Raw genomic sequence first — 21772 nt, forward strand, 5'->3', positions numbered from 1 at the left:
CGATGTGAGTTAGTGGGCAGTGAGTAGTTCTTGTGTTACTGTGGCAGTACGATGGGTTTAATGTTATATTCGCTACATACACAGTTAAAGCGCAGTGGAGTCAGTGAGCTGTAGGCGAGGCTACACTGAAGTGCAAACACGGGCTCGGACCAGTACACACTGTTCGTTTAGTATACTTTTAGTACAAGGGATATGTTTAAAACAAATGTCGAGTTGTGCGTGGAGAAGCGTGTCAGCCATTATCTATCCGAACACATGATTCGTTAGTCACTGTAACTTCACAGAAACCGCTACAATCCGCGGCTGCGAGTGACGTCATAGGGCCTGCGCACTGGAGACGCCCACTGCACCCGTCCAGCTGCGGACTAAGGGTCTCCATTGCAACCCACCCCAAAACCACTGCCACTGCCCCAGAGGAGACCGGTACAGCACCTACTCCAGATGGGCCTACTAAATATAGTACCGCACTGGGCAGCACACTGATCTCTAGGTATTGACTACTCATAGCTCATTCATCCCACTCATCGGACTTCACCGCCCCTTAGCGAACATAACAGACCCCTCAATCCTTAGTACGGTCCTAAAGCTGGGGATCAGCTAAAGTCTCCTCTCTGATCGAATATTACAAATGCTATTGTAATTATAAATGTATTCCTTTAAATACGTTTAAATAATAATGCATTGAAGGGCAGTGCAGCTATAGTTTTCTATGAACTTTTTTTTTTTTTTTTTTTGCTTTGCTTTGTTTTGTATGTAGCCACAATGAATTGACTTTAGTATAGTCCCTGAATTACATTTCAAAATGTAGTACCTGAATTAAAATTTGACCTCAAGCTGTATTTTAGGAAGTGCAGATGCTGGTTATTAAGGATAGCTTAAGAACAGACCGAGAGACCAGAGGTGCACATAGATTTGATACTGAAACACTATTTCATTTGACAATTTATTGTCACACTGATTATGTGTGATACAAACACAAAATTAGTTTACCTGTACTCACTTAAACCCCCAAAACATGAATATTAGACATTTCTATGGTTCTGTAGCAATGCATGCTAGGACATGGAAGATTAGGAAGTTAAAGTCATTTATTTTCCTTACATACACCTGATTTGCTGTTCTGTATGTGATTTACAGGTTCACTTGGATAAAAGTAGTGTTTGTAAACATATCCATGCATCACTTTTGACACTTTTTTTAGTTATTTTATTAGTATAGCAGAAGTATGATTTTATGTTTGTGTGACTATGTTTAGTTAGTAGAGTTCCTATATTGGTTTTGCACGTAAGTCATCTGCATATGATTTAACCTATTTCATTATGTAATATTAATTATATTCTATTATACGGATTTCTTGATTACATTACTCTATAATAGTATCCCACACAAGGATGGCTTGCTTCTCTAAAATGCCCCCCCCAGTGTTCAAAAGAAAGTTACGCCTCTGATCCAGACTAGTAACAAGCTGCAGGGCTGCGATTGACATTGCATCGTGGCGTTTTGGGGGCAGATTCTGCGAGGGAGCGAGGGGCGAGGGAAAGGGCAGAACATGGCAGAGCCAATGGGAAACACCGGGCCGACATAGGACACACAAGCCAAGCAGCTTTTTTGGGGAAGGCTTTTTTTTTTTTTTTTTTTTTTTTTTTTTTTGAAGCTCCACAGTGCGGGCAAAGCTTTCATGAATTACGTTTGGGGGCTTGATCATCCGACAGGGGGCCTATCAGACTTGTCTCGTGACTGTCGGGGCTGGGCGGGAAGGGCTCCGTCAGTGGCTTGTCCTTTTGGCACTCAGTGGTGACTCCAGTCAAGGGGGACACCTGGGAGAAGATAGAAGACGAAGATCCGGCAGACATTATAAATCGGGCCTACCGAAAACAATCGCGGAGTTCCTACACATTCACCAGTGTGTGTGATGTTAAAATCATATCTTTAGTGCACAAAAACATCTACAAAATCTGTGTGGCTCATCGGCAGCATCAGCCTAGCTCCCTAATGGTGTCATATGCAACAGACCAAAGTTCAGTTCAGACCAAAGGTTAGGTTACTGTAGTCCTATTTCCAGTGTAAATGGGTGTTATCAGTGAAGCAGACAGGAACTGGAACTGAAACCTTGTCACCGATAGCTATATTTCTGAGTACACACCATCAGCGGCACTTTGGGCTCGTGGGGAGGGGGACCTGTGGAGAGGGGGAGAGAGAGAGAGAGAGAGAGAGGGGAAATGAAACTCCCGTGGCACGTGGGACTGGGTGTAGGTTCTTGTACAACTTCCAACACATGAAACAATGAGACATTATCTTAATACATGAAGCCCACAAGACAAGATGTTCTTATTGTAGCCTGCAGCTCCTAACACTACAACTCACTGTGTTATGAAGTGGTCTTTCCACCCCACAACTGCTCCTTCCTTCTTATAAATGAATTGCAAAGAAACAAAGGAGCGTTCGGAGGCCGGAAGCCTGTCTAGCATTGTAATAAACCAACTCTTGGTCAATCGGACACAAGTAGCTGGAGAATCGACTTTCCGCTCCTGAAAAACTCACACAGTGGGTGAGTGTGGGGTTGCGGCCTCTTACTGGTGAGGGGTATGTGCCGGGCCGCTCCCATGGTGTTGAACAGGCGGAGGCAGAGAGCCACCACCCCCACGATCAGCAGTATCGCCAGCAGGCTGAAGAGGACGACGGAGTTCTGGTTCCTGTGCCCTGTCCGAGATGGTGACACACGCGGCGTGAGACACGCACACACACACACGTCTGCTGTACTGACCAAATAGTACTGTACACAGGGACTCTCAGGGCCCAAACAAACACGTGGCACAGATGACATTGCCTGGCCCACTTCATTTCACACCGTGAGTATCTCTGTACAGACTGCATTACCTGGAGGGGCGGTCGGAGTAGGACAGTCTGACTGACAGGCGTCTCTCCCCTGCTTTCCACAGTCCTGCCTGAAACGAGAGAGAGAGAGAGAGATGGTACCCAGGGACTGACCTTTGAAATGGACAAGTATTGCCAACCAGTGTGACTTCACTCCCCGCTGAAGTGCCACAGCTTCAGAAAGCTTTGTAGCAGAACTGGCAAAAGTAGGGTTTAAATTATGACATGGCATTGTTACTTTTTCCAATCAGGAGTGGCGGTCTCCCCCCAGAGCTACGCCACTGAAAAACACCACTTCAAGCAGTGGAACTTAAACCATGGAACGGGTCTCTTCACTTCTTCACGTTCGTTGCCAAATCCCAGCAGGTCCGGGTCCGTCCCCTGCCATATCTGCACAGTGCAGGCGAGGGCAATGGGAGGCAGAGCGTTTGGAGGCCGTCTCTTCATCGTGATAGAAAGTGCAGAGGCGTCTTTCTTCAGAGGCCCGATAGCATCTTATCGCCCTCCGGTTTAGTAAGAAAGGAAACCCACAACCCAGTGACCTATTTGCATTAATTTGCAAGTTTCCCTGGGAAGGGAAGCCACTCAGAGACAGCTCCAACCCCAGATGACAAAAATATATATTTTTTATACACTTCTTTTAAATCCTCCCCAATAAATGGACAAATCTGACGTCAGGCATTAATCAACAAGGAGGAAATCAAAGGAAAAGGATGACCGAAGGTTGGACTTTTCTTTGAAGTTTCTTTTAGTTTTCTTCTGGAGGCCAAGGTGGCGCAATCCAGTCACCCAGTGATCATGGGGGAGTCGGTCTCCCATTGCACTGCAGATGAAGCCAGTTCATCTATTTCCAGAGGTGGAATCAACAGCACTGTGGGAAAATGGTTTCTGCTTCATCAGTACAACTGGTAAAAAATGGAAATGGCTCTGTGGTTTTTCAGCAGGAGTCTGATCTCCGGCCTGCAGTGTGTTCACTCACTCGAGACAGGGCTGGCAGGTGTCCCCGTCCTCATAAAACCCCCGTCTGCAGGGGCCACACTGAGTGTTTGTGTCTTGGAAACCTGCCAGGAAGAAAGTAATCTGTTAGACTAGGTGACCTACAGTGTCTAACACTACCTATCTACCTAGAGGAGACTACGTGGGGACTTGATTGAAGTCTTCAAATCATGAAAGGCATCGACCACATCAAACCAGAGGAGCTTTTCCAGATCAGCAGGGACACACGCACCCGGGACACAAATGGAAATTGGGCTTCAAGGCATTCAAAACGTAAAACAGGAGACACTTCTTCACACAGAGAGGCGTCACAGTCTGAACAAACTCCCCAGCGATGTGGCTGAAGAGACAATGTGGGAACATTCAAAAACAGACTGGATAGGATCCTTGATCACTTAGTTATTAATGGACACAAACGAGCACGATGGGGCGAATGGGCTCCTCTCGACTGGACACTGTCTTATGTTCTTCTTATGCGCTTATGTTCATATCCCTCTCCCACCTCAGACCCCTACACCCAGTCCGTATAACCCTGAATGACAATGACAGTGAGGTGAAATTAAAGTTAAGTTCTACACGCTTATCTCCAGCCTATGGGGAGAACGTTACAGGGCTCTGTGACTCGGCACAGTCAACACATGTGCAGTAGTGCACACGTGAGGTTTTACACAGGATGCAACCTGAACCTTCAGTTTGTTGGCAAGTGACATAGAAACTGTGACAGGTCTGCAGTACACCCTGGTGGTACTTCGAGAGGAGAGGTAGGCGAACATAAGGAGTCATGTGTGATGACAGATTTGATCTTGAATTTTCAGAATGTTAGCAGCAACACTTATTTATGTTATCAGACTTTTCTCAGTTCCTTTTAACTGAAACACTGTGATGTTATTTATAAAATTGGTTCACAGAGTTGGGAGTTATCTCTGTAAGTATTGTGTAATCACATACCCCAATATGAAAATATGGCAACATTAAACCCATTTGACCCATTCTGTGTGTTTGCTTTTGTATTTTTCTAGTTTGTTTGGTTTTTACGTTGACAGAGACTTCGAGTACAAAGCTGAGTATTCGTTCCGTACTCCAACCACTCTTTGTGTAAAGACTGACGGACTCTGGAGGGACTCACATTGTTTGAGTTCTTCTCTGTTTGCACATTCGGTGCATTTCTGGCAGGGGAAATCTGCATGCTGGACGCGGTACCAGCCCTCCTTACATTCACACTCCACATCCGAGTGGGCTTCGCACGTCTTCCCTTCCCTCTGCGTATCTGCGCAACAACACACAGCACTCAGACACAGCAAGGTGGCCACTGAGACCCAGCACGGTTATAGGGACTGTGTTTTCTTACCAACAATATCCAAAATATACAGACACAGTGAGTGAATGATGTAGACATGTAAATAAACATTTACAAAGATTATTATGACACATTATTTTCTGAAGACAAGAGCTCTGAAGATGTGCGTCTTACTTGGATCACATGACTTGCACCTTTGACACTGTCTCAAGTAGTTGGATTCTTTTAAGAAGGTCCCAGCGGGGCAGGGAGAACAGACGGTGTCCTGGGTGTCCGAGCAGGAGGCGTTTTTGAAAGTGCCTACAGAGACGACACAGAAATAGAACCACTCAGAAAAGGCCCCAGCAGCCAAGAATTAGTTGTAAATGCAGTATAAACACCATCTCCCTCCTCCCTGCCTTTCCACTATTAGAAAGCAAGAGCTGACCAACTGCTCTCAGTGCTGGAGTGAAAGCGACAGAGGGGAGTGGAGTCACAAGCATCAACGTCCCTTTAGAGATGGTGTGCCCTAAAGTGAAAAAGACACTAAGGTAGGTTTGATCTAAGGCACACAGGACAAATGTATTTTGACAGCAGGGCGGAGAAAGAAGAGGACATGGCTCACAGGTAAGTGGGTATCTCCTCAGGAGGAAAATGCAGCGGAAGAAGTATATTCGACATTGTTCGCACGGGGGGAGTGAAACGGATACACTATATAGGAGATATCTCCTTGTCTGAAAGATTTTAATCTGCTACAGCAGCAGAATTACATCACAGCCCAGACTGAGGTTTCCTGTGTGTGGTGGCCAACTTGCCACTGCCCAGTGTAATTCATCGACTTATTTCAGAGCAGTGTGTTTGGGAAAACTCACCATTAATCACGGCTGAAGGTCAGATATAACTATAATGATAATTACATTCACTTAGTGACTGATCCTAGTTCTGCTGGCCTCTATCCCCTCCCCGCCCTCTCTCTCTGATTATTTCTCTCTCTTTCTGTAGAAAAGTGGGAGACACTGACCTGCGGGACACCATTTGCAGCAGCAATTTACGCTGCTGTCATAATAATGACTGTCCGGGCATGTGAGGCTCCTCCGAAAACGGCGAAACTGCACGTCCCCCTCACTGTGGCCGGCCACCCCCTTCTCTCTTCTGGCGCCTAGGGGTGGCATGAGGGTGGCGCTCCGGGACTGCGTGCCAGTCGCTGCGCTGGGAGAACTGCTCTCGGGCCAGGAGTGCGACGCCAGGGTCAGGGGCACCATCTGCCAGACAGGTGAGAGCAAACACAAAGAGCACTCACTCTCAGAGAAACATTTCAAAGACCCCTGTGACGAAGGTGTGCAGCTTGAGTCCAGAGTTCGGTACTTGACTGTGGTTCACTGGCCCAGGCTATGAGTTGGGGTTAGGGTTATGAACAATAGAGGACACCTGTAGACCTTCAGACCTCCTCCTCCTTCCTTGAGTCTGGGTCTCAGGTTTTAAGGTGAAATTGGGACTGAGTATTTCTGATTGAGCAGGACAAAAGGACATTCAGGGACCTTTCAATGCTCCTTCCTCCAGAAGTCTCCACCTTCTCACCTGCGTTGCTGAAACTATTAAAACACAGCTGAGAAAACAGTTTTCTGACTTAAAAATACTTTGGGGGAAATCAGTTTGCATGAAGTAAATGCCAAACTAATTCTGAATCACCACAAAGGAAAAACGTTGAAAGGGGAAATTTTAAAAAAAGGGAAGCCACAAAAGGCGAAAAGAACACTTGAGGTTTGTTTAAATCAAGTGTGTCACTTCTATCAGTCGTGCTTTGTTCTCAGTTCAGGTGGAAATGAAGCCATAGATTCGCAGATACCGGCCAGGAGGGACCGTGTCTTCGAATACTGGGAACAGGGCGCTTTCATTTCTTTTCAAAGAGAAACATCCGTGGTCTTAGTAACCACAGTGACAGACGAGAAAAAAGCAGAGGGGCGAATATAGGACTGCATAGCTCAAAGTGACCCACGGCAGGGTAAATGTCAGTACAGTGAGAGGAGTTTCTCGAAAGTGAGTCATGGCTGGTTGGGACATTCTGACGAGCTTTAAAGGTTAGTTTATCTCGTGGAGCAGATGATGTACAGTAGAAATGGGTGCTATGGGGGCTGCTGAAGCGTTTTTTTTTCACACTGAAGTTAGAGTCAAGTTAGTGGTGGCTCACTGGGGACCAGGTTTAGACGGTCAAATACACTTTCCGTCTGATAGATATTTGAAAAATGACATCTGATATGTCATGGAAATCAAGAACCGTCATTGACCTACAAAGCAAACCCTTCCCAAGCATTTCAAGTACATTGTAGGACAGTAATTCTTTTAAAGTGCAATAAGTGTAGGCCAGGCCGTGGGTTTGGTGAGTTTCGGTGGTGACAAATCTACAGCTCAGATGAAATCACAGCCAGTGTTCACTTCAGTGTTTCCCTGAATGCATCTAACCTGTGTATCGTTCTCGCTCGCCGGTGATTACATTCCATCGCCAAAGATCTGATTGTTTGTAAAGACACATTGTGAGAAATCGATTTGTATCTCAAATCTATTAATTTTTTACTCCGGGGAAACAGTGGTATCACTTCCCCATGGCTTTCCGTACAGGTTTTCTTTTTCACACTAACTAACTAATGCCGTCTAAATAGGATTCTCACTGTTTTAAGCTAAATGGGGGTTTGACACTGATTTGGTAGCACGGCTGGGCCAGTTTCTGCACCTTCCAGAAAGCAAATCAGATCGAGGAAGAGACCTAGAATCCCAGTCCGCCCAGGACACTCGCACAGGGCAAGACTTGTGTCCATCGGCTCTCTCTGTGGATTGTCTTTCGCAGAGAGTGTTGATCTTTTACAGTAAACGCCCACACATCCACCGGTGCACAACAGCGACTAACTGACTCTGGCGCAAAAATAAAAACACGTATTTTAACATGAGATGAGCTCTGTGGATTGTCAGACATTTAAAGACATGTGCACTAATGTACTGTAACAAGATAAGGTTGGTCATCAACCCTGAACTGAGGTTTATATACTCTGGCGTTGCATCTCACATTACACAAACACTAACTCAAAAACTGGACGTTTCTTGGCAGAGGACTACTTTGCTTCCCATTAGATCTTTGTTTCATAATCAGTGCAGTTTGGTTCAATTGGAGAGGAGAGGGAACAACAAATCTGGTGGGTAAACGAACTGAACAGAGCTGAGACCACTGGGAGAGGTGGTCTCTGCCTGATTGGCCAATGTACGCAGTGAGTTTCCCTTGAACAACGTGAACTCTGGAGAACCTCAGTTCTTTTGCCAGAAGGAAATCGAACCATACATTTTCACTCAACTGGAAATGACGTATTGTAATTTTGTCTGTGCGGTACGTACGTAGATGCTGCACTCAAAAGTGTTAAACATTTCCAGTGGAGTAATTTGGGCTACATAGGAAGCCCAACTTTTTTTCGAAATTTCATCACACGACAGAATTCAGACTGATCTTGACAAAACCCCAAAAAACACAAACATATTTGTAAGTGAGAGAGGTTTTATTCCAAGTTGTGACCATTGCAGAATTAAATTAAAGTGATGCCCTAAAATGACTCCAAGACAGGAAACGGAGAAAATGTGATTTGTTTGCTATGATAACTAACTTCTTCACAAACTTAATGCAACTGTAAAAACCTGGTTCACTAGATTACTGCGATATGAACACAAGTGAACTGAGACATGAATGTGAACCACAAAACAAACCCTAGTTCATTAACAAACAAGGCAAGTATGAATGACAAGTACACTGATACATTGATTTAAAGCAAACTAACCGAAATGAGAACGTCTGAAACCAGCCTAGTGTAAATTCTGCCTCGGGGCCGTTTCACACCTACAATTTAATGCCACTTCAAACAGCGACCCTAGCTGTGGCCATGATGTGCTCAAATACAAAGGATCTGCCCAGCCTTCGTTGAAGCCAACACACAGCTACCTGACAGCGCAGCAGTTGCAAAATGTCTTCAATAGCATTTTGCTGGTGTGAAACAAACCGAATCTAAACTGAGAAAATGTTTGTTTGCATGTGAACCACGATTTGAAACCACTCGCAAAGTGCACTCTAGTGAAAGTGCCCTTTATGAAACCAGCCTCTTACCAGGTCTAATAGCAGGCCAGACATGAGAGGCACACTCCAGTCCTGGGGGGCCACAGTGTCTGCAGGTTTTTGTTCCAACAGGAGCTTCCAATTACTTAATTAATATAATTCTTTACTATATATATATATCTGACAATGTGCTGATGACTCAAAACACTGAAGCCACAGAACATTTCAGAGTCTGGAGAGAAGGGTTCAATTAATTTAGTTAATTGTTTAATTAGACCAATTAAGGAGCCAATTAAGGAGCGAAACCCAGCAGACACTGTCGGACACCACAGTCTTTCTCCAAAACGCACCCCACAATGCATTTGTAGATATCGCATCAATCCACACACAGGCAGTATGTGTGCTTACTTGTAGTTTAAGGTGAAGAATACTTAATTGAAAAAACTTGATTGAAATCATATGTGATCAGTCTGTCCACTAATTGACAGGTATTAGATAGAACAAAGTACTTTAAATGGTGTTGTCTATCATTGAGAGGTCAGAGTGATTTAAAGTCAGACTTGCCTACATAGCAGATATTAATAACAGACACCGTGTTCTTTAAACCAAGCACCGACCAAAACAACTGCTGTGACCTATTTTAATTGAGTTTGGTTATCACTCTATCTCTCTATCTTAGTTGTCGCATTGTGTTGTCAGCATGTAACACTACAGCACAATACCCACAGCTGTCCATGTTAACACAACAGGAGAAATGTGACAATACTACTCACCCACAACAGCATCCACACAGAGAAATTCATCCTTTAGGCTCTTCACGACTTGAAACTAACTGGCTAGAGTCAGTTTCCCACCATCTGAAATGTCATGAATCAGGACTGATAAAAAAGAGACAAAGGCAACAATAAATAGGTCTGTCGAGGTTGAGATCTGAGTAGTGATGAGTTAATAAATAGTAATACTAATTAATCAATAACAATAAGTCTGTGGATGTGTTTCCCGGCAGCCAGCAATGCATGTGCTAGGCAAGGCTCTGTGCTGGCTCTCTTACAGGCTGCAGAGGAAGTGCGTGTTGGGATTTTTTTTTTTGTCTGTCTGCAGCAGCACTTTTATATGTGCAGCAAATACATGGTGCGAGAGTCACAGGCGGCGAAGATCTGACAGATTGTGTTTGTTTTCTCAGTGTGCGCCTTTAAATGTCTGGAAGGGCTGTGTAGAAATGCAGCTCTTTGGTTCTGTGTGAGTCCCTTTTGGATGCAGACATCAGATGTATTGATAAGCTCATTATACTGAACAGATATACAGTTAGGTCCATAAATATTTGGACAGTGACACAATTGTCATCATTTTGGCTCTGTAAGTCACCACAATGGATTTGACACGTCTGCACACAGAGAGGCGTCACAATCTGAACAAACTCCCCAGCGATGTGGCTGAAGAGACAATTTGGGAACATTCAGAAACAAACTGGATAGGATCCTTGGACCACTTAGTTATTAATGGACACCAAACGAGCATGATGGGGTGAATGGCCTCCTCTCGATTGGACACTGTCTCATGTTCTTACGAAAGTGTAAGTGTACATTTCATCTTTAATGTGAGGGTAGTTACAACCACATTGGGTGAATGGTGTAGGAATTACACCCATGTTTATATGTGGTCCCCCAATTTTAGTGGCTCAAAAGTATTTGGACAAACTAACATAATCATGAATTCAATTGTGAGTTTCAATACTTTGTTGTAAATCCTTTGCAGTCAATGACTGCCTGAAGTCTGGAACCCATAGACATCAGTAGATGCTGGGTTTCATCCCTGGTGATGCTCTGCCAGGCCTGCACTGCAGTGTCTTCCTGTTTCCTGTTTACATCTTGTGGTAAACCCTCTGTATTTACTCTGGTGAAGTCATCTCTTGATTGTTGACTTTGACACAGATATTCCTACCTCCTGGAGGGTGTTCTTGATCTGGCCAACTGTTGTGAAGGGGTATTTCTTCACCAGGGAAATAATTAATCTGCCATCCACCACAGTTGTTTTCCGTGTCTTCCAGGCCTTTTGGTGTTCCTGAGCTCACCAGTGCGTTCTTTCTTTTTAAGAATGTACCAGATAGTTGATTTGGCCACACCTAATGTTTTGCTCTCTCTCTGATTGGTTTGTTGTGATTTCTAAGGCAAAACTGAAGGCAAAATCCCCAAGAACAAGCAGGAACTAAAGACACTGCAGTGCAGGCCTGGCAGAGCATCACCAGGGAAGAAACCCAGCATCTGCTGATGTCTATGGGTTCAGACTTCAGGCAGTCATTGACTGCAAAGGATTTGCAACTGACATGAAAGTCTACACTTAAAGCACATCTTGATTGTTTCCTTTCAAAACCATTGTGGTGGCGTTCAGAGCCAAAATTATGACAATTGAGAATTTCTGCCCAAACTGTCAGAAAGCGTCTCATGGAAGCTCATCTGCGGCTTGTCGTCCTCACCAGGGTCTGGACAGTCCTGCAGTCTGCAGCAAATCACAGCTCCCTCAAAACATTAGACATGTAATCCACAGATTAGGGCCAAATTAATTTATTTTAATTGACTGGTTCTGTATATAAACGTATGTTCCATAAAATCTTGGACATTGTTGCATCTTGCGTTTATATTTTTGTTCAGAGTATTAACATCATCATTAAGGACATTTCTCACTACGTTTTTTTATAACAATTGTATCACTATTTATTAATGACGGAGTCACTGGTAAATACGTCAAAGGGAAAAAAATTAATGAAAGGCCTGCTTTTAGGGCAGTCTGCGTCAGTAACTGATAAATGACAGTTTCATATCTAGAGTCCTCTCTCTCTCGCTCTCTCGCTCTCTCTAGGGAGGAGGGGGGGTTATGTCAAAAAATGTCTGCATGCAGGAAAAGGATAGCATATCTAAGAAAAGACAGCAGATTGTTTAGAAAGCAGTTGCCGGAAGAAAAATGTGCCAGAATAGGACGCAGCTAGCACTGTTCCCGTCACACCTGGGCTTTTTCATACGGTGCTTCCTATCACATATAAAAGTCTGTTCAGGGCTCGTATATAATACCAGCCAGCTCTCTTAACAAACTGTTTATAGACGAGTGCATTCACCTGATTAAAAATGAGAATTATTATTATTGTTGTTATTGTTGTTGTTAATAATAATTCTAATAAAAAACTGAGTTGCACTATACACATTGTTATCAGGGGAAATCCATTTGTTAATGGCGTTGTCGGATTGATGAGAAATTATAGAAATCATACCGCATGCTTTTATGCCGAGACACCTAATAGTAAGGGGTAAAATGTATAAATGTTTAGCTTAAAAATTTACAGCACAAGAAACTCACCCACTCTCGTATAGACACCTGGGAGACTCCTGGTGGTTACTGAAAATATTACAGGGAAGGAGGTTTGTGAAAAGTGGGAGCGCTGACACCAATGTGTTGTTGCTGTGTTTGGCAAGCGAGGATCACTTGACCGTTTGTGTGAATAACCCCAGCCTGTGTCGATTCAATGCGTTTCAATGTGGCAACTCTGCTTAAATGATTTAAACAAGCAAATTAATATGTAGCAAATGTCACAAGATGGGTATATTGTCTGTGATAGTAATCTTGCTCAGGTTATGTAACTAATCTGGACGGAAATGCAAGATACATACGAAAAACATGAATATACCTGTTTTTTTCATCCCACAATCTGTTGAAAGAGTGTGGTTGCAGGATATGCCCTTTGGGCCTGTACAGGAAGAGAGGTAGGGCAGAGTATTTCGGTTAAACCTGTCGTGCGTTTCCTGACCTAGTGTGTGATCTTTCCATCAAACAGGACAAATGTGAGAGTCTTGACTAGAATCGGGTTTTTTTAATGTAAGAAATAGGTTACGACACACATAGACGCCACGCTGAGGTTGATGTGCATGTTGGGCTGTGATGAACAGGCTCAGAGAGAAGCGAGTGAGGTCAGGGAGGCAGCCGGTGACCTTCTCGCTGTATCGTCAATGAGATCGTTTCCCTTAAACAAAAGTCTGTGATTTTTGGATTGCGATCTGATGTTTCATGTGGATGAGCTGAAATGGCTCATCGAAATTGGGAAGGTGAACTAATGAGACAGGTAACCCCACTGCACAAAAACTGTAAAAGGCAAACCTGTGGAAACGCACACAATCACACTTTACTATTTCACTGCATGTGTTGTGTGATGTAGCAGAATCCATGTCTTGTTTTGTACTATTAGAGGTAGTTACATTGTAGACTACAGTTCAGGATTGCCACACAACTTGGATCTGAGGTCCGCAAACAGGACAGGGTGCCTGAATATAAGAACATAAAGTGTCCAATCGAGAGGAGGCCATTCGCCCCATCGTGCTCGTTTGGTGTCCATTAATAACTAAGTGATCAAGGATCCTATCCAGTCTGTTTCTGAATGTTCCCAAATTGCCTCTTCAGCCACATCGCTGGGGAGTTTGTTCAGACTGTGACGCCTCTCTGTGTGAAGAAGTGTCTCCTGTTTTCTGTCTTGAATGCCTTGAAGCCCAATTTCCATTTGTGTCCCGGGTGCGTGTGTCCCTGCTGATCTGGAAAAGCTCCTCTGGTTTGATGTGGTCGATGCCTTTCATGTGCTGTCACTCCAAAGGCCAATGAATAATGACGTGATTGAAAGGTTTGTGCCACGCTTGTCTTTGTATCAACCGGAACAATTACATCACACGTTGCTCATAACAGAAACTCATATCGTAACCACTGTGCCCCACAACTCGAGTAGTCTCACCGATTTGTGTAGTTTATCTCCCTGCATGTGCCCCCTCTCTCTGGAGTCGAGGGGAGTTTTGCACGAGATAAATATTTAGATAGAGACGGTTAAATGGAGATAAAAGTGTGATATTGAAGTCACGGAGAGCATCAGGAGTTTCCCCAGACAGACAATGCAAAGCACCGGCGCCATGTCAGTGGAAAAGCGCTGTGAGTGACACACAGGGAGACTGAAGTGTCCCACAGGTGTGAACCACTAGGTGGCAGCATCCAATCGCATTGCCAAAAGAAGTGGCTAGTGAAGGATAGTGTGCGTGTATAATTGTGTACACCACTCTTACCAGGCACACATGCCAATCCCGTGTCGGAGGGGACAAGGAGCTGTGAATGTGACACTGTGTTTAGTGTGATGTGATGCTGTGTCCAGGAGAAATGACAAAGTCTGAGCTGAACGTTGTATTTTGTTATGACTAAGTGTCTCTATGATGTGTACATGTAGAGGCGGTAGAGTTGAGTACATCGTGTCCTGGACGCTGATTTACTGTGTGGAAATACAGGGTATTTATGTAAAGCTTTATTACATGTTCTTTTACTACAAGTACTTATGGAGAGTATGTTCCCACACGAAAGATGGGGATGACAGTCTGGGTAGAGATTACGCACACGGTTCAAGACACAACAATGATGTCTTGCATTGTGTAATCAGCTTCAGATTTTAAATGACTGGATATTATTCTCTTCTTATTTAGATGGCATTGCTTTCCTGTGTGTGATGTGCAATGCTTTGCCTGCCTGCTGATATAAAAGGTAATGTTTAAATACAGTTTAATAATATATACATATTTTCCTAATATAATCACCACTATATTTATATCAGTGTATATTTTAGTATAGATTCTAAACACACATATATATATATATATATATATATATATGACACTGTAAAGAATAATTAAATAATTATAGTATAGAGCATTTTATAACCTATATACATCTATCTATATACACTCACCTAAAGGATTATTAGGAACACCTGTTCAATTTCTCATTAATGCAATTATCTAACCAACCAATCACATGGCAGTTGCTTCAATGCATTTAGGGGTGTGGTCCTGGTCAAGACAATCTCCTGAACTCCAAACTGAATGTCTGAATGGGAAAGAAAGGTGATTTAAGCAATTTTGAGCGTGGCATGGTTGTTGGTGCCAGACGGGCCGGTCTGAGTATTTCACAATCTGCTCAGTTACTGGGATTTTCACGCACAACCATTTCTAGGGTTGACAAAGAATGGTGTGAAAAGGGAAAAACATCCCGTATGCGGCAGTCCTGTGGGCGAAAATGCCTTGTTGATGCTAGAGGTCAGAGGAGAATGGGCCGACTGATTCAAGCTGATAGAAGAGCAACTTTGACTGAAATAACCACTCGTTACAACCGAGGTATGCAGCAAAGCATTTGTGAAGCCACAACACGTACAACCTTGAGGCGGATGGGCTACAACAGCAGAAGACCCCACCGGGTACCACTCATCTCCACTACAAATAGGAAAAAGAGGCTACAATTTGCACAAGCTCACCAAAATTGGACAGTTGAAGACTGGAAAAATGTTGGCTGGTCTGATGAGTCTCGATTTCTGTTGAGACATTCAGATGGTAGAGTCAGAATTTGGCGTAAACGGAATGAGAACATGGATCCATCATGCCTTGTTACCACTGTGCAGGCTGGTGGTGGTGGTGTAATGGTGTGGGGGATGTTTTCTTGGCACACTTTAGGCCCCTTAGTGCCAATTGGGCATCGTTTAAATGCCACGGCCTACCTGAGCATTGTTTCTGACCATGTCCATCCCTTTATGACCACCATGTACCCATCCTCTGATGGCTACTCCCAGCAGGATAATGCACCATGTCACAAAGGTCCAATCATTTCAAATTGGTTTCTTGAACATGACAATGAGTTCACTGTACTAAACTGGCCCCCACAGTCACCAGACCTCAACCCAATAGAGCATCTTTGGGATGTGGTGGAACGGGAGCTTCGTGCCCTGGATGTGCATCCCACAAATCTCCATCAACTGCAAGATGCTATCCTATCAATATGGGCCAACATTTCTAAAGAATGCTTTCAGCACCTTGTTGAATCAATGCCACGTAGAATTAAGGCAGTTCTGAAGGCGAAAGGGGGTCAAACACAGTATTAGTATGGTGTTCCTAATAATCCTTTAGGTGAGTGTATATTCATGTATTTGGTTTAAAAATATACATTATACATAACATCTAAATACTGTGTAATGCAGTAAATATTTACTTATAATCTATTATATAATGCAATCTATATTATATAATCGATACATATATCCCTGCACTACAATATACACACCATCATACTATCTACTATAATCTATATTTAATCAATTTAGGCTATATACACTGTAATATCCATTATATATAATTTACCCAAAGTATCTATACCAATCTATATTATATATAATCAGCAGCCTTTAATCGATCCACTGCTGAATAAAGGCATCGCCCAGATCTTTCTTTCGATGTAGAGTTTCAAGCCAGCAAAGCCTCCGATTTCATCTTTCAATCTCTAATGTGGCCTATTGGACACGTAGGTCTGGCTGGGATCCTACATATGAACTGTAACCAGGATCCAGCCAATCGATGTCCAGTTCTCATGATCAAATACGATTTTACGTCCAAGTAAAAGCTGGTCTTTGCCTCCCCCTTCTCTCTGCATGTTTAGCACTTCCTCCAAACAACACACACAGGAAATGAAATGAACCACTCCACTCACAGACTGCTACTATCAGCAATGTTTTAATGGGCTGGTACTGCGTTTGCATTGAAGAAATTACTCTCTTTACACCGTGTGCTTTACAGTACATTGAAACAGCGTCCAGAGCAGACTAGGGCAGTTCAGTCCAGGAGCAAAGAATACCACCTGCACCCCCCTGGTCCCAGTGTCCTCACAGTGTCCCTATTGCTGGGGGGTCTCAAACTGCCCCCTCTCGGGTCCGTGCGTTGTTGCGAAGAGACCCTTCAGTGTGCGGGCAGCAATGTGAGGGCTGTGGCTGTGAAGCACTGAGACACAGGACGTAGGGAGCCATACTGAATGACTTGATGACATCAGAGCAGAACCGCGTACAACGCAGACTGTCCGACGCAGAGCTCCCCAGAGAAGATCCACAGGCATTAGGACATCTCATAAGAGGTCTCGCCAGCCCTCCTAGGACACCACAGCTGTGTCCCTCCACAGTGCTCACTTCGCCAGACAATTGAAATGAAGGATATCGGTTTACAAACTGGGGGGGTGGGGAACCTGATGCAACAACAACAACAAAAAACGCATTGCATTCAAATGATAGATTATAGCCAAGATTTCTTTTTTTATATATAAAACAAAGCATGATTAATAAATATGACACGTACACAAACAATAAGAAAAAGATGACGACAACAACGACATTTGTTAAACTATTAGCTTCAGGCAACATATACAAACTAGGCTGTAAGGATCTTCGTAGTCGGTTATCAAGGTATGGAGTCTGACTTTAGCATACAGGCCTTGTGTGGTGTAAGGCAGTGGTCCACACTTCAGATCGCTGGTTCCCATTGGACGCTGCAGGGCCAGAGTTGTGCTCCGGACCCCTAGTGCCCACGCTACTCCATTGTAGCACTAGTGTCTGTCTGAACCTAGCTCTGCTACAGTGCTTACTCAGGCAGTGGACCTGTCTCTCTCTCTCTCTCTCTCTCTCTCTCTACTGCACTTATTGCCTTTTTACTAAGTCAACATACGATAATAATCATAATAATTTAAAAAAAAAAAAATCCAAAAAGGGATATTCAAGCTTTCCAGGAGCACAGAGTTAGGAGCTGTAATACTGCCTTAAACACGAGGTGTGTGCAAACTCATTGCACAGGTTTTTGTTGCGGGGGGCCAGAGCCAAGTCTATCCCCCCCCGCATGTAAGCTGGTTCTCCCTCTGAAAGCGGTGTATCGTTTCAATCAATATTCATCACCAGCCCTCTCTGTTCTGGGTTTTTGCATTACTATACAAAAGCAGGACAGACTTCACCTCTTTTTCTTATCGTTTCCCAGATTGGCTCACAGACAAGCACGGAGAGCTGGTCTGGGGGGTGCCCCTCGCTCTCGAATATTGCGTTTCAGGATGCTAAAGACACACACGCTCATCAACCCCCGGTGACGCCTACTCTGCTCTGGGAGGAAGAAAGCCGCTCCAGTGATGAAGACACACCTGGAAACCTATTTCAGTCCCTGTCTGGGCTCCTTTAGTTCAGTCAAGATTCTGTCGTGCTCAAATCACGCGCTACAGGAGCGCAGTCGGCCGGTGCGCTCGATCTCTCGCTCGCTCCTCTACTCGGTCCTCGATCTCTCTCTCTCTCTACATCGTTGATCTCTGCAGTTTACAAATACTCTAGTGTGCGCGTCGTGCATTTTTTTTTTTACATTTTCTTTTTTTTACAGCTTGCAAAGAGAAAACGCACACGAAAAAACAAACAAAAACAAATCCAAGGTGCTACAACTTAACAACATTGCCTTTGTTAGTGTCCTCCCGCTCTTTGCTTCCCGGATCCCGCAGAGGTCAACACAAGGTCAGAGTTCATCTCCTTGGGGTCGCTGCTGCGGAGTCTCCCCCCCGGCTCAGAGGGACGCTCGTGTCCGCCGACTCCGTCTGTGGTTTTGTTTTCTCGTCCGTTTTGGTTTCGCCCCCCAGAGTGCGGCCCGCCTCTCCTCTGCTTCACGTCCATTCAAATCTTCCACGCTACAAAGTGCAAACAAAATCCCCGTCTCCCCGCCCTCCCACCCCTCCACAATGTCCAAAGCAATAATAATAAGTATTATTATTATTATTTTTATAGTTAGGAGGCTATTAATGCAAAATCAAGATCCTTGCTCTCGCAGTCCAGGGACAGGAAGGAAGAAGCCGTCCGTCTTTCCACTCAGAGTGCAAGGGTGTTGCGGAAAAAACGAGTCCCACTGCGTCCTCCGTCCTCCTTGGCGCAGTTCCACCTCGAGACCATGAGGCAGTGTTTCTCGGGGGTTGGCTGCTTCTACACCTCCCTGGAAACAAAAGCATAACATGTGTCAGTTGTGTGCAGATAGAGTCCTTGTATGTATATACACCTTCTGAGGAACAGGCGACTGCTTTCTTCAGCACAGTCCTTCAGTTCAATAATATTATTGCACACCCCTAGTTTGTTATAGACAGCGTGTATTGTGCGATAAAGACTCACATCACTGAAAGACGCCAACGGGGGAAAACAGCGCGTCTCTGTCTGCCCTTTGCTGAAAATAGCCTCAACCGACACTCTATACAGCTGGCATTGTTTCCAGATCAGACACGAGACTGAATGCTGATCTACACTGTTGTGGAGGGGTGGGGGGGGTGACTCCTGGACAATAGCATCGGCGCGCATTGTCATCTGGGCGAAGAGCGACTGGCAGGGACCCAAACCCAGAAGCACCTGTTTCCCAGTCAGGGGTGGAGGTCCCTCTGCTTCAGTCACAGCCCTCACAGCTGCACGGCAACAAAGAGCCGGAGTTCAAATGCCATGTTCCCAGACCCGGCCCTGCGCCACACAATAGCCGCGCTAAACGTGCCTCGCAGGAATGGGGTGTGAGGGGGGTATTGGGTTTTGCGACGCCGTTATGCAAAATCACGCTCTGCCCCATCGGCCCGTCGTGCGGAGAATGGGAGCGGCCGACCGGGCCGGCCATCGCAGGACAGGTGATTTATAAGTGGCAGAAGGAAGTTTAACTCCTGGGATTGTGCAGTGTGTGGCACAGCCAGCCAACGCCTCGCTGAGGGACAATAGACCCGTCACGACAGATTAAACAGGTATGTCACACTCTCCGTTCACCATCCGCTGCGTCCAGGGAACATTTACATAACCTTGCTTTTATTTGCTTTTATTTGTATTTGCTACAGCAGCTAAACAGTTTGGGGGAAAACCCAAACAAAAAAAGGGGAAGTGAATATATGCAAATAAATGCTTGCATAAAAACAGGAAAGGGTAACATAATACATACAAATCCTAGTAAGTAAACAATGTAAAATAAAATCGATCTAAGGGGGTGAAGGTCTTGCACTTATATTGAAGTCCTTTAGACCAAACAGATCTATTTGCACTAGCCTGGTGTAACCTCGCTGTCACCCTCTCCAAAAGTTAGATCTTAAGAAGTAGTGTAACCAAACAGTGTTGTAAATAATTCTAGGTTCCGCACAGTCCATCACAATAACTTTTTGACTAGCTGTGAGGCCGGTAAACACGAGTCACTCCGTCTGCAGACGACGCACAACAGGAGAGTCATCTCCAAGCAGAAGCTTACATAACCCGGTGTGTCACCAGAGAGACGCAGCGCTACTGCAGGGCACCAGGAGCCAAACCTTTGACCCGTCTGTCCCTTCAATCCCACCGCAGGCGGGCCAGGCAGTGAGGAGACTGAGAGGGACTTTTGTGCAACACAGAGAGCAGGACAGTTTAACTAACCAAGCCATGGAGGGAGATGGCATGCAGGTAGGGAGAAACAACAAATACTGCAAGGGCAAGAGTCGGAGATGGACGGGGGATGGATGGGACAGACACACATACACACGTGGGACAGAGACAGGTGCAGGCCAGGGGAAAGACGGTGAGATGGAGAACTTACGATGCCGTGAGTGTGGAGTTGAGCACCAGGGTGGTCCGTATCCTGTACAGCTGGGCGAGGGTAAGCTTCTTGTGCTGCTGGGCAGGGGGCTGGGAGTCGGGGGACGACTTTCGGCTTACTCCTGCGTCTATGGAGACGGGGCCCTGGCCGCCGTGCTCGTCCCCCGGAGCGAGCCAGGCGTCACCGCTCTCGGCCTCCGAGCCGCTGCTGCTCGTGTGGCTCCCACTGTGGCTCCCACTGCAGCTCCTGCCGGCCCCATTAACCAGGGTCCTCTGCACCCGCCGGGCCTCGGCCCTCTTTAAGGTGTCCGTCAGCTTGCCCGAGCGGCTCCGCGACCCCGAGGGCTCTGCCGGCAGCCTCTCCACGCTGGGCTGCTCCACGTTGGCCTGCAAGAACAATTCCACGGCTTTCTGTCTCCGAGAGTCCAGTTGAGTCATGCTTTTGCTCTGGGACAGACCCTCGGCCCTCTCCCCCGTGGGTCCCTGTGTGTGGGGGCCCCGCGCCTCGGACCCGGAGTGGTTGCTGAGCAGCTGCAGCAGGTTGTCCTCTGAGCGCGACTTGTAGGTGGAGCTCCGCAGGCAGTGGAGGCGGGGCTGCACTGGGGGGCGGCGCCGCAGCTTGGGGGAGGGGCCAGAGGAGCGCTGGGAGCTAGTGGAGGTGGTGTCATCCTCTTCCTCGTCCTCCTCCTGCTCCATCTCCTCCCCTTCAGTCTCTGCCTCCTCGCCCTCGGTCTCCTCCCCCTCACTCTGGCATCGCCTCTCCCTCTGGTCCAGCTGTCTCAGCAGCGACTCGGGGGACAGGGTGCCGTAGGCGCTGTCCATGGACAGGGAGCGGCACTGCGCCTCCGTGTTGAGGCCGCCGCTCTCCGCTTGCTCCCTCCTGCCCTCCGGTCGGGCGGGGACGGCGGCTGGGGTGCTGGAGCGCCGGGGGGCTGCACCGTGTGAGGGGGTCTCGCTCACTGAGGCCGACTCCCCACTGAAGTGTCCCCCTCGCTCCATCTCCGGGGAGGACGAGCCCGCGCCGCCCGCCTCCTCACTGGCCTCTTCCATCGCCACCACGGACAGAGTCTCTGTGGAGCCATCAGATTGGCTGAGAGAGAGAAAGACCATTTGTTAATAC

General features: G+C 45.9%; 2 protein-coding genes across 8 annotated transcripts in view; both read right to left on the reverse strand.

The window, feature by feature from the left end:
- Positions 1 to 10271, reverse strand: part of LOC136713430 (tumor necrosis factor receptor superfamily member 25) — a 13752-nt gene extending 3481 nt beyond the window's left edge. Inside the window, exons 1-9 of one of the 2 annotated variants that reach the window (XM_066690505.1) lie at positions 10007 to 10271; positions 6168 to 6408; positions 5342 to 5467; positions 4997 to 5137; positions 3854 to 3935; positions 2878 to 2945; positions 2575 to 2700; positions 2144 to 2178; positions 1688 to 1817 (exon numbers count right to left, since the gene is read on the reverse strand). In XM_066690505.1, coding sequence (XP_066546602.1) covers positions 1688 to 1817; positions 2144 to 2178; positions 2575 to 2700; positions 2878 to 2945; positions 3854 to 3935; positions 4997 to 5137; positions 5342 to 5467; positions 6168 to 6408; positions 10007 to 10036 — 979 coding nt within the window. In that variant the 5' untranslated portion in view covers positions 10037 to 10271. Of the gene's footprint in view, positions 1 to 1687; positions 1818 to 2143; positions 2179 to 2541; positions 2701 to 2877; positions 2946 to 3853; positions 3936 to 4996; positions 5138 to 5341; positions 5468 to 6167; positions 6409 to 10006 lie in introns of both variants that reach the window. The other variant, XM_066690504.1, reaches the window with a different exon arrangement.
- A 6511-nt stretch (positions 10272 to 16782) lies between these two features.
- LOC136713478 (pleckstrin homology domain-containing family G member 5) overlaps positions 16783 to 21772 on the reverse strand; it is a 69168-nt gene continuing 64178 nt past the window's right edge. For 4 of the 6 annotated variants that reach the window (XM_066690575.1, XM_066690573.1, XM_066690576.1 and 1 more), the window contains 2 exons: positions 20654 to 21742; positions 16783 to 19063 (listed from right to left, as the gene is read on the reverse strand). In XM_066690575.1, coding sequence (XP_066546672.1) covers positions 19054 to 19063; positions 20654 to 21742 — 1099 coding nt within the window. In that variant the 3' untranslated portion in view covers positions 16783 to 19053. Of the gene's footprint in view, positions 19064 to 20649; positions 21743 to 21772 lie in introns of those variants that run through there. The other 2 variants (XM_066690574.1, XM_066690578.1) reach the window with 1 other exon arrangement.

This window comes from Amia ocellicauda, chromosome 18, assembly GCF_036373705.1.
Source record: "Amia ocellicauda isolate fAmiCal2 chromosome 18, fAmiCal2.hap1, whole genome shotgun sequence".
Lineage (NCBI taxonomy): Eukaryota > Metazoa > Chordata > Actinopteri > Amiiformes > Amiidae > Amia > Amia ocellicauda.